The 13590-nt window shown below is 37.6% G+C and overlaps 1 protein-coding gene across 5 annotated transcripts in view; it reads left to right on the top strand.

Annotated features, from left to right (window-relative positions):
* The window catches only part of fat3a (FAT atypical cadherin 3a), a 163957-nt gene extending 153464 nt beyond the window's left edge, over positions 1–10493 (top strand). For 3 of the 5 annotated variants that reach the window (XM_087841751.1, XM_087841750.1, XM_087841737.1), the window contains one exon: positions 6302–10493. In XM_087841751.1, the coding sequence (XP_087697877.1) occupies positions 6302–6924 (623 nt within the window). In that variant the 3' untranslated portion in view covers positions 6925–10493. Of the gene's footprint in view, positions 1–290; positions 327–6301 lie in introns of all 5 variants that reach the window. The other 2 variants (XM_087841745.1, XM_087841735.1) reach the window with 1 other exon arrangement.
* Positions 10494–13590: the final 3097 nt, after the last annotated feature.

Raw genomic sequence — 13590 nt, 5'->3', positions numbered from 1 at the left:
AATGTCCTCTTGCTATGTGGAGCATACTTTATCTTTCATTAACAGACACTCCTACCTACTGTAATTAGATCAGTTTATTGAGTTTATTGTGACTTATTAAGCCAAAGGTTGTCAGGGTTTCATTCCAACTGGTCAGCAGTAGATGACTGCACTAATGGGATCCTAGTCCCTACTGCACTATTTTATAGCAAGTTAATCAGGATAGAATTAAATTCCTGCATATAGCTGCCCTTAAATGGCACAGTGCTGGCCATTAACTTTTGTGTCTTGTTGTTTTCTGCATCTGACAGTGTCAGATATGGACCAAGGTCAAACCTTCAATAGAGGTGACTTCCAGCCCACCGACCCCCCACCTTTCTTTTACCACACCCTGTCTCTTCATCTTTTCATTTATCTACCTGCAGCAAGTAGACAAAATAAAATGTTCTCAATAAAATCAGCTTAAATAGCATTGTATCAAAACTGGCATGGTATGGGTCATATTAGAATACATGCAATTTACCAGCATATCAGCAAATATATGAACGATATAAGTCTTGCATTAACACAAATCTTGTGGGAGTGGTCAGTTTTGACATTGCCACAGGCAGGAGCGGCCAGCTAAAAGTAGACAGTGGGTCCTAAGATTGTTGGCAAGATGGAGAATGATGTTGATAATAAAATTAAGACTGGATATTTTGAAACTAACAAAAAGAGTGGATAATCAGATATGTGGAAGAGTTTTAAAATTGCTTAAAAGAAAAACAGGCACAAATCTAGCACTTCCTGTGCCAGAGACAAAACAGCAGTATTCTAGTACACATTGAATCAAGCAAGAGACACAGCAAGTCTAAGTAAGAATGATGTGGCGGTTTGTAGTTTGTGGCTCAACTACAGGGGGGTGGTGGAGGAGTGGGTTTAGAATGTGGTGTCAGGGGAGGCTGACCAACGCAGCTGATCTCCATCGTCATGCTTCCCCTATTTGAGTAGGATGCTGGGACCACACGAGAAAGCTGTGTGGTGTGTGCTAAAGTAATAGCACCTGCTATTTGGAACCCAACTAACAGGTGTACATTGCAAGTACACCTTGCCATGCATTCTGGGATGCGGTAGGTCGCCATAGATGTGCAAAGTTCAGTATGGGCTACCTGTGAAGTGAAGATAAATGTTTCCAATAGTGTGAAATACAGCACCTTCTTTGTGTACTTTGATTGTTCCTGCCCTCAGATACATCTGGCTGCCTAAATGTTTGCACATGATTTGTATTATTGCAGTATTGTGATATTTGCACACTTGTTTCATAGATTGGGTTTTTAACTAATTTGTGGCTTCAGTTTATATCTGTATTTGTGATTCAAAACTGAGATATTTATATTTATTTATTCTGTTCTTGTTCTACTAAAATAAGTTCAGTGGTATATCAATAAATTAATTGGTGTGGGGGGGAGTTCAGGATAAAAGCAGCTGGAGTAGGCAGTAATGGTCAGAAATTTAACTGGAGTGATATTTAAAACAAATGAAATACTTCAGTGCAGGTTTTTTGATATATGGGTGGGAATTTAACACGTTAATTGCGATTAATTAATTGAAAAAAATAACATGTTAAAAAAATAATGCATTTAATCGCACTTTGCATTCCAAGCAAAGGGGGGCTTTTGTCAATTTCCTGGTATACCGATTACACTGATGCACACATCAGAGCTACAAAAATGGAAGAATCAGAATAAAGTGCGTTGGTAGGACTGGTCAGAGGCACATTTCTTTTCAAAAGACTACCCGAGGGAAGCCTTGATAAAAGCATGTTTTTGTGCAAACTGTGCAAAAAGGAGTTTGCATACCACTGAAGCACTTACAGTGAGCGCAGAAACTGTCAGAGCTGTTAGCGCTAGCAGTCCCAGTTCGAGTACCAACAAAAGGTGTCGCAGCCCAAACTTGATGAAATGACTGGCTTCAGGACCAAAATTAGTAAGTCAACATCGGACAAACTTACAAATTCTCTTGCAAAATGGATTGCTCTGGACTGTTCCTGGCCCAGTGCATCATTGCCTACCTGATGTTTTTGTTCCAAGGTCGTTGGACTCCTCTTGTTTGTTTTCGTCAGGCACGATGCTCATGCACCTCATTGCGTCCATGGGCTCCACTCACAGCCAGTGTTCAGTTGTGTTGTGATGAAGGATAAACCAGGAGTGAGAATCGAGAGCTCTTGTGTCGTCTTTGTTTGCCTCCACAGTCTCATTGGGCGAACCAGGTAGACACAGGGCCCATGGCAATATTACTCTGTTTGTGCTGGTGGACCAAATCCTTGGGGTGGACCAATTTTTCTCTCACTGAAATGCTATGTCAAGATGAACAGAATCAATTTTGGGGGGATTGTCTTAGCTGGATGATTTAGCATGCATCAATTACATTTTGGATTGATTCTATTTCGTGCATTTTGGAAAATGAAGTTTCACAAGCTATTAATGCTCTTATTTTTATTTATCTATTTACTGCGTAACAACAGAGATATTGATGATTGGATTTGTCATAAAACTGCTTTGTGGCAGGCAGAGCAGGGCCCAAATGCAGGACTGAACATAAAATTAGCTTTATTGCTTTATTTCTTTGTGTGACAATAACTAGAACTAATATGGTCAGAGTGATATAAAGATGAAGCAAGATTAATTTCTTAGCTTGCTAACTAATTAAGCCTGTAATGGCTGTGACTGGCTGTTCTGTGTTTTACCCTCCAAAAGTTGGACGTACTATAGTGACATCGCCCGTTGGTTTCTGAAGTTCAGTTTGAACCCTGTAAAGTGTTTCCACCATTGCCCTTGTTGTGGAAATTTTAACAATAACCTGCAACACACCCAGTGAGCTTGATTTGAAGCAGGTTTAATAAACACATTGCAATGTGGAGAGAGCATCCCAGTGAAACACTAGGATCATCTTTGAATTGTGGCCACCGCCCTTACATCTTATATACAGACACAGACAAAGAACGCAAACTCTTATATGTTGGCCCCTCTCATGGGGGGGCTATACCTTCTCCCTCACAGAGAGAATTATGAGCTTGTTTTCTGCTTGGCCATCGCCTAAGGATTTACATCCCTGATAAGGAGAAGGAGTCCCACTATCTGTTTAACGTCTGCCATTACAATGGCCTCACTGTGTTAACATTCCACATGCATGCAAACTGGTGACAGGAGTGCTCTTACTATAGTAAAGTGAGAAAGTGATATTACTAAACTAATGTGATATGATTAAATATGTGATTAATACATGAGAAAAGAAATCTGCCTCCACACCGTCTTGGTAAGAACGGATGAGTCTGACTGTAAAACTGGTTGCTCACTGGCTAAGACGCTATCACTGCAAGGTTGTTAGCCAATGAGTGAGAAAGGATGTACATGGATAGTCATCTTGTTTGAATCATGGCATGACCAAGATTTACAAAATAGATTTAAGTTTTTGTTTTTGAATTTATGCAGAATGAATTTTTTTGTGTGAGTGGTCATTGAACACATTCTCCTCTGAATTAGTAATATTTACTTAAGACTGTCTATTGGCAGTACTCTGCGATACTCCAACTTTTTTTCTCGATCAATACCTAGTAAGGTTTCTCTGTTGGTAAAGTACCAACTGAGTTTGAATACTTTTAACTTATAAAGGCAGCAAATGTGGGGGAGAGCAGTGTGTCTGATGAATCACCATGAATTTAAAAATTCTGAACACATTTTAATGACCACTAAATCCTTGGAATTTTTATTTTCCACAACAACTGATGAATGCAGCAAAACCCACCTTTCAGCCTTTTGTCTATATTAAGACTAGTTTTTTTGGAAACCTAGTTTTAATAAGTATGTAAATGTGCCTGTCTCAAAAGCATTTGGGTTAGCCTCTGTTGTTTAAATATGCTGTAGGCTATAAATAAAATACATCAACAGTCAACACAAAAAGGTTCAGACATTTTTCATAGTGCATATTTGATTTGTATATATTTCATTTACAACAAATATTTTTTTACACAATTAAGTGAGCTACATACTCATACAGGATACACCTTTGCAGTGTTCTCTCTCCTCTGTCTTCCAGATACATTTTATTATTTCTAAAAGGTGCACTGAGATTGCTTTCCAGGTCACAGGAGGAGTATGGAAGACAGAAGAGATGAGAATGCACAAAAACAACAGTAGTGAGAAAAAACGGTTTCCTTTTGTTTTTATCTGACTGTCAGTTTGCATATTCCTTTTGTTGTTTCACCTTTTTGAATTCTGGAATTCTTTTAATTTTTGGATCAGCCAATAAAACATTTTTTATCGTTCACTTTGCCTGCCTCAGCACTTCTCCATTTGGGAATAACAAGAATAACACTTCTCTCCAGTGTTATGCTTGACTGCCCTTTTCGAAACAGTTTCCAGTGACAACTTTATATACCATCAGCACATTTGTGGAGGAACATTGACATAAAAGAAGCTTCCCCAACAGTTGTTTTTATGGTGTATCTATCAGGTGTATAGTCAGGGACAGACCTCATAAATGGTCTGCATTAAAATTAAAACCGAAATCAGAAACAAATGGTTCTTACTGAAATTATTTTGTCTACCTGCTGTATCTTTGTACCCCTATAGCCATATATTTGTCAGTGGTAAATTCCTCATCTCCTTCTCTGGTCAAAGCTTTGTATAGATAAGTTATTCCACAGCTTGTCTTGTGCTGCGCTGGTGGTGACCACAGTGGTGGCCACTCTACTTTCCACCCTACTGTACCAGTTCTTGTGTTATTAAGTTTTCCCATTAAGTTTTGTTTGTATTCTGTTTTTATGCATGGAAATCTTTTTTTGTGTTTCACTGGCATTTTTAAACTCACTTATTTTAAATGAAATCTGGATTCAGTTTTTAGAGTCATTAGTCAATTATTCTTTCAGTAAGCCAAACTTAAGTGATAAGAATGACTATTTATGCTATGCCAGAGGACTACTGATACCATGGGAAAGCGTATTCAAAACGATGTATTGAAGTGAGACAGGAAGTTTGTCTTAATCCAAAGAAATTCCATTCCATTAAAACAATTAACCAGTCTAGGTAAGTATATGTCTTGCTGTGATTTCAGGTATGAAAGCTGACCTTAAGATCAAACAATCCACTGGACATACATAGTAAATGGAAGTGTATGCCATGGAAATTGTGACAGTGGTTGGACAAGCAAATATTTAGTCCTTAGTCCGTAAAGTAATTTAAATTTGCTTTTATTTTAAGAGCCAGATCACACAAAGCCTACATTATAGAAAAACCCAGTAATCCCCAGTGGACAAGACAGCTATTTGACCAGTTCTGACCTTTCTGACCTTCTGATCTTGCCACTGACTGACAGGAAAGCAAAGAACAAGCACAGAGAAAGAATAGAAACAACATAATAATAAGCATGTGGTAGATTGGTGGGGCAAGTAAATGCTTATTAGAAACGTGCAGTTTAAGAGCTGGAATAGGGCTTAATACTTTCGGGAAGAGAGAGCACCAGGTTAATGACATACTGTAGTGGCAAATAATCTTTTTTTAGTAATTTATTCTACAAATCTGCCCCATAAATCTCAAATGTTGATATTTTGATCTGTACTCACTTTTTCCATATTAAATTCGGGGCAGCAATGGTCTCCCCTTGTGCAAAGCTGTGGCTTAGAAATTAGAGCTACTTGTCTACTAACTAATAGTTTGATTCAGCTCAATCTTCAGCTCCTCCATGTAAACGTTTCCTTGGGCAAGATACCGAACCCCAATTCCATCCATCAGAATGTGTGTATGTTTGTGTTTGTCCAAATGTGTCCTGAAAATCCCCCAAACTAAAACGATTTCCATGGAATATACTTTATATGGAATGGAATATATCATTATAGATGGATAGAGAGAGAGAAGGACATTTTTAAATAACTTCCTTGCAGATAATTTACAAGATATGTTATAATGCTCTAACTGAACTGAATGGATTTCTACAGTTTTGTTTTTGTTATTATTGTTTGTTTTGTCATTTAATTTATTTCTTTGGGGGAAGGACTGCATGGCTTGTGTGCTGCCAATTCTTCAAGAAGTTGAGCATGCTGTCACATTTGTAACACCAATCTGCAAAGTGCATGCCAGACCTAACAGGTTTTTTGTATAGACTATGTCTTGTCCTATTGCTGAATTTCAACACTTCCATGTAGTGTTGATGTTACCACGCCCATCTGGGGCTTACTGAAGGCATGTTTCCGTGCTCCAATTCCACATTGGAGTGTTTGCTCTTAAATTAATTTTTATCATTTTTACAGTTCAGATTATTGCTAACCATTTCCCATTCTACCGTCTAGCATATCACTGGGATACATCAGACTGGATGCCAAGCCCGAGGCTCTCAGACATTGAAGAGGTGCCAGGCTACGAGGCAAGTCATGGAAACGAAGTAGCAGGCTCGACCCCTTGCCTTAGCGAAAGTACTCGAGAACTGGAGTCAGATTACTATCTAGGGGGCTATGACATCGACAGTGACTATCTCCCTCCCCACGAAGAAGAGTTCCTTAATCAAGACCAACTGCCACCTCCACTGCCCACAGGTGAGGATTATACTGAGCCCTATGCACCATTTTCTACCAATACATCACTTTCCAAGGAGAGCACACTGAGCACAAGACATCAGCATGCCAGACCATATTTCCACCCTAGCCAGTACCTACCTCCCCATCAAATACCCACTGGGGAGGCGCCAAATGAAGTTTTTAGCTCTTCAGTGAGTGGGCGAACACCAGGAAATGGGGACACTGATGACTCTGTGTCCCGAAGTATCAGACTGTCCGTTGGTGCATCATCAGCCTCAGACATGTCAACCCCCTGTGGGCTGGATGACTCTGAACATGGCAGTGACTTTGACAGTATGGATGAGCTTCATCGAGGGGTGACCATCATCACGGACTCACAGCAACAGACTGAGGTGTGATTAGCTATACAGCACAAGAGTACCAACCAGTGGGAGCATAGCAGTTGTGCAGATAGAAGATGCAAAGGATTCTGTTATGACTGGGCAAGGTAAACGTCTTCAGCAGTACTAGGTACTGCTACAACTATATACATTAACAGTAATTTTTTAAAAAAAATCACCATTTCACCTCACTGAACTGTGACCAACAGAATAACAATATTAACTGGATTGTCAGTTCTAACCCCACTGTGTAGACCAGTTAGGAATGATTTTCCTACTGTAATAGGAATTTACTTGGAATATGGGAAAAAAAGAATGAAAGAAAGAATGGGATAGAGAATGTGAACATGAAAGAATGATTATGGACGTGGTAGACAGATTTAAAACAAACAAAAAAACTAAAGGGACAATGATTTAAGTGACACGTTTGTATGTTTTTTTGGTCCTTCGCAGAAGCCCATCGGACAATTTTTTTCTATTTAAAAAAATAAAATAAAATTTAAAAAATGTAAATTTTCCTCCATGCTTTGTAAACTTTGTAGTGTGCTGAACTGTACAGACTGTAAAGTATTTTGACCTCACTGGTGAAAAGTATGAAAACATACTTTAAAAGCCATTTTTGTTTCAATGTAAAATGTGCCCATCCACACCTCACCTGTATGCTCCCTGCTCCAAATCTTTAAGACAATTACATTTCAAACTTTCTCTTTCCTTAGCTTGAAAATTAAATTTTTCATGATTTTTTTTTTTTAAATTCTGTTGTGTGGATGCCAAAAGCTGCTGTAGTTGTTAATGTATGATAAAATCTATTATAATAAATTGTACTAAAAATTGATATTGAAATGTTATGCATACATAAGATAAAGAATTTATGTTCAATTTTTAAATAGAATGGGTATCCTGGGATTGATATTTAATTTTCACCCAGTATTGTTTTATTATAAGGATAACATGCTTACCACCTTTACTGACTATTGTGCTCTGTTCATAGTTATGGTCATCTTGTGTTTTATAATTTCATTAGTTTTATACACATTTGTATAACCTCTGCCTTCGGTTCCCTCAAGTACTTTCAGGTCCGTTCAATTTTGAGGTACTCATACGTTTAATTGAGAAATGGAGGAGAATATTTTCCTACATCTTTAGAACTGGTTTGGATCAAAGGTGCTGAGAAAAAAGATTCCACGCACCTCTGCTTTCTTTAATTTTGTGTGAAACACATTCTAAATTCTATCCTCATGCTAAGATGTACATTCAGATTAAATATAAAATAAAAAAATGCAACCTGAGTAAACACAAAATATTAACTTTTGACTTTTAACCTCATCAAATATCTTAAAGAAATTAAATTTTTCACAACTTTTTTTCGTTTTTTTTTTAAACTGTGAACACATCTTGATGATATCTTCTGGGGTTTTTGTTGTTGTTGTTGTTTGTTTAGGTTTTTTTGTACAACTATTTTGGGGCCGCAATGTTGATGGTATAGGCAAAAATTGGTCTTTGTTATGAAAATAGTTCTCACATCCATAATGTGTCCTACAAATCCTTTAATATTTTACCAGGATGCCCTCGTGTGTGGAGGATTAGTCGTCTTCTACATTTGAAGTGCAGCTACAGTCTAGTCTCTGAGTCTGTGTCTGGGCCATCCCAGAGCATTTTATAATGCTTCTCAGACAAATAAATTTTCTTACTCATCTCTTTTAGAATCCCAAGTCTGGTTCTGATGAAACCCTGTGTTTCTGAAAGTGGTCTGTGTAGGTGATTGAACATAGGTGGCAGTAATTGGTTAAGAATGTGTCTACTTCTACAGCATCCAATCAATGCAAATACAAAAAAGCAATCAGTGTTTTTTAGTCATAACTGAAGGCTAAATACTGCTTCACATAGGGTCAATTGGTAGGTTTTACATTACATAATTGCTTCCGCACATACAAATGTCAGTCCATTTTACTTGTCTTACGCAGGTTTTCTTGCTAGAATTTTTTTCAAGATGTAGCACAACAAAACCAAGCAACCGAAACAGAACCAAGAAGGGAGTCAAGACTATCATGCAACACTAGTTTGAATCATTCACTATAAAGGTAGGTCACATTAGTTGAATGCTTACTTTTCTACTCAAACTGAGGGCTTTATACAGCATTACTCATTCACCCATTCATACAAGCATCTTCTTTCTATGCTTTTTCTACTTTTTCTGTCTAACATTCACATGTATTCATGCTCTGATGGATGCATTCAAGAGCAACTTGGGGTTATTAAAATAAAAATGGAGTGGTGAACCTTCCAACACGTTGCCAGCCTACCAATATCGGTCCAAGTTTTCTCCATTTGTTGATAATGAATCTCACTGTTATTCGCTTTGTAACCCTTTACAGACTGATGCCAATGCCTTTGTTTTTCATCTTTTCTAGAGCTTCTTTCTGGCATGATGTTTTGCTTCATGATACCATTTATCATACTTCACTTTATCAGACACATTCTATTTAAGTGACTTCTTGATTCAAGAGGTCTGGCAGTGGGGTGGCTGTAGCTCAGGTGGTAGAGCAGGTCATCTACTGGTCGGAAGATTGGTGGTTTGATTCCTGGCTTCCCCTAGTCTGCATGCCAAATATCCTTGGGCAAGATACTAACCCCAAATTGCTCTCCGATACATCCATCGGAGTATGAATGTGTGTCAATGTTAGCTATAAAGCACTTAGAAGAATGGGTGAATGCACAAGTTGTGTAAAGCGCTTTGAGTGCTCAGATGAGTAGAAAAGCGTTATATAAGAACCAGTCCATTTACCATTTAATCGGGCTTTGCCGTGGCTAGTGAAACTGAACTCTTTCCAATTCATATGGTTTGTCAAAGTTAATAAATGGTTCAAAAAGGAGTAATTACTTTTTCACACAGGGCTGTGCCAGTTTGGATATTGTTTTCTCTCAAAGTCATCATTTAAAAATTACATTTTGTATTTACTCAGGTTATCTTTGTCTAAATGTAAAATTTAGTAGCTGGGATTGACTCCAGCCCCACTGGAACCCTGATACGGAAGAGCACGGATGGATGGACGGATGGATGGATGGATGGATGTATGGATGGAAGGATCTTAAACATGTAAATGTGACAAATATGCAAAAAAAAAAAGGGAAAAAATACTTTTTCACAGCACTTTTTGAGCACACCTATTCTCCTATTTCGCTGTTCAGAGATTCAACAGGATTCCTCAAAGTTCAACAGGTGCCTGTCTCTGCAAGAACCATTCAGCTCAGCAGTCTCACAGACCCACTTGAAAATGGTCACCATTGTCCCATTTAAAGTGTATATGGCATCCCATGTAAAGTTTCACACAAGATTCCCTAAGCTCCCTAAGCTTCCCTGAGTTGTTTTGCACTGAATGGAACTGGAGCCTCGTCATCTCGTCTCTCTATATACTGAACTGTATATAGCAGAGATGACAATAAAGTTTACTTTGACCATCTTTTTCTCTTATTTAACAAACACTGGTCAATCTGCGATCCTTCTGACGATATATGTCAAATTTAACCCATAAATTCAATGTAGAATGATTTGCAAAGTATATATAATAAAACAAAGTATGAATGTATGTTTAAAAGTGGCTTATTCACTAATGCCTTAGTAAGGCTAAAAAAGTGCCATATAAATGCCAGTCTATTAGTAGTACTTCCAACATTCTTGAAAAATAATGGCAGATTATTATATAGTAAAAATTAGTCTTGCATTTGCCTGTATAATAGTTTTGAAATAGTTTCTAAATGCAGTGCCATATGCTGAAGTTTTACTATAATAAAAGACATAACCTGTCTAGTTAAAACCTTTAAAAAATTGAGCCGAACAATGCAACTGGCATTATACTGTGAGTCTGAATTTTATGCCCACCTTCATCTGGTTTTTTCTTCATTCTGTTTAATTTTTTTTGAGAGTACCTATATACCAGCTTCAGGGAGTAGACATGTTTTAAGGCATTGCAAGTGTTATTTTGTAGCACCTTCACCATATCTAAAGAGACAAGTTAGATCCTTATCCAAGTTTACTATATCCTCAAAAATATTTGGCTGCTTCATTTCACCAGTGTACTGTACTATTGTGTGTCTGATCCTGTAAACCAGGCAGCTCCTTTCCTTTGTAAAAGATGCAAATGTGTTTTGAAATTTGTACAGTGTACAGAGCTAGACGAAATTCTGCCTAGATGAACTGCTTGTGTTTTTTCATGTGCTATTTGGATGGATGTGGAGAGTTTAAAATTTCAGTTAACTCCATTCCACATCTGCCACTGATTGCGTGGTCAGTGCTAGTTTTACTCTTTAACCACTACTTTTAAGGTCCACATGAATGCAAAATCAAATTTAATAGGTTTTGGACAGTATTCTGTTTATTCCATTCTAACATATGTTCTTGCTTTTGATAAAAGATGTTTATGGTAATGCGCTTTTTGTACATTTTAATTAAATTCTGATATTGTTTTCAGGTTGTCTGGTGGTGGTAGTGGGGTGGGGGTTCCCCCCAAAACTTTAGGCAGTTAAAAATCTGCCACCAATCTACAGAAATTATGTACAATAAGTAAAAGAAGTGTATTTTTAAAGAGTCTTTTTAAAACTCAGTTCAGAAAATACAATATTATTTTGCACCATTTCAACTGTCCTCAATGCTAAAATAAATCCTTACAACACTGTTTACACTTTATCATGTTAAGTACACACAACTAGCATATGCTACTACTTCATAAAGTATCATTCATGTCCTGCTGTTATCCAGAAAGCTTAATGGTAGCCTAAATAATGATACAATGATATTCAATAGTATATTTAATAATAATAATAATCCTTATAATTATCATAATTATATATTATAATTATGATAATTATAAGTACGAACTTCAGGAGAATGACAAAATTCATGGTAAAATTATTGAGAATGGCATGAAATTATGTACCTCAATCTCACAAATAGTTAATTGGGCCCATGCCAAGACCAATTTTTGTTACGTGCTAGGACCAGTTCTTTTTATGTTATACATGCTTCCCCTAGGCAGTAAGTTTAGAAGGGATAGGATACATTTTCACTGCTAGGCAGATGATACCCAACTTTATCTATCCACGAAGCCAGATAGAACACACCAATTAGTTGAACTGCAGGAATGTCTTAAAGACAAAAAGACCTGGATGACCTTTAATTTTCTGCTTCTAAATTGAGATAAAAGTGAGGTTACTATGCTCAGCCCTAGAATCTTATAAATATGGTGTTTAACCAAATGCTTATTCTGATTTAGTAGTCTGTCATCTGTAGTCTGTTTTTATCATAACTATATAATTCATCAACACCATCTGAAGTAAACACATACACTACCGGTCAAAGGTTTTAGAACACCTGATTTTTTTCAAGTTATTTATTGCAGTGGTGAACTGCCAGAGGTTAAAAAAAGAAGAAGAAAGGTAAGGTTACTCAAAACTTTTAAATAATGTACATTTCAAGATTTTTCCAAGAAGGCCTTCTTAAGGGAACACAAAATGGGTTAACAATTTAAAGCTGTTCTGGAGCAATGGGGGTTGATCATGCCTTGAAAGCTGGTGCTACTAATTCCTACAGGTGTTTCAACTTTTGTGTATTACCTACAACCCCCTTTGTCTGCATCAAAGCAGTGTTGGAACACACTGTGGTACCATATCCTTCATGAGCATCAGTTGAACAGTATTGTACTGAAGAAAGTAGAAAATGGGGGGGAAAAAAGCAATTAACAATGGAAGAGAGACAGACCATCATAACACACAAAATGTAGGTCTTTCCTACAGAGAAATTGCAAAGAAAGGTGTAAGTGAGTAGAGTTTCCTTCACTATCAAAAGGGCCTCAGAAACTGGGGCAAACTGAGAAACTTGTCCTGTGATTCAATTGTGGCTTTGGGTCTGCCAGAGTCTGTCTGTCAGAGTTAACAGCTTGTATGATGGGCTCCCCACATGACAACAGCATCAAGCACAGCTTAACAACGGTTGCAGTTTCAAGTTTGAAGAGAAGACTTTAAGCTGCAGGTTTGACAGGATGAGTTGCAGCAAGAAAGCCACTGCAAAGTCATCAGAATAAGACAAAGAGGCTTGCCTGGGCCATGAAGACTGGAAGAAGGTGTTATGGACTGCTGAATCAAAATTTGAAATCTTTGGTTCATTACACAGGGTCTTTGTACGCTGTTGAATAGGCGAAAGGATGTTTCCACTAGTGATGGGTCGTTCGCGAACGAAATGGCTCTTAGAGGATCTTTGAAGTGAACGATGCGAGCCGGCTCCTTATTGGGAGCCGTGAGGGTTTTTTTTTTTCTTTCTCTCACCCTCTCTCTCGCCCTTTTTTCCGCTAAACTCCGCATGCGCGGCCTGTACTTTGCGCTGGGCAGAGGGGGGAGGGGCGTTAGTTACACTCGTAGTAGCACAGGAACAGAGCCAGAGAGAAAGAGAGCGAGGGACAACAACGTCACATTAGAAAGGTATAGTAATCATCCACTATTTTCAGTTGCAGATGATAAAGGATTCAGAAATCATGCAGGCCCATATGACAGAGAATGTGCATATTCTTTTTGTTTTAATATTTTAATTTATATTTAATTGTGTTGTGGTTTGCAGTGTTTTGTGTTGTTTCACGTTAAATTTGTTTAAAAGGAAAAAGCTGAAAATTTAAATAGTTAAAAGTTTAAAATGTA

The sequence above is a fragment of the Neolamprologus brichardi genome, chromosome 1 (genome assembly GCF_056152115.1).
Source record: "Neolamprologus brichardi isolate AB-2024 chromosome 1, ASM5615211v1, whole genome shotgun sequence".
NCBI classification, from domain to species: domain Eukaryota; kingdom Metazoa; phylum Chordata; class Actinopteri; order Cichliformes; family Cichlidae; genus Neolamprologus; species Neolamprologus brichardi.
The sequence above is the reverse complement of the archived record's forward strand: the minus strand, read 5'-3'. Positions and strand labels throughout refer to the sequence as shown.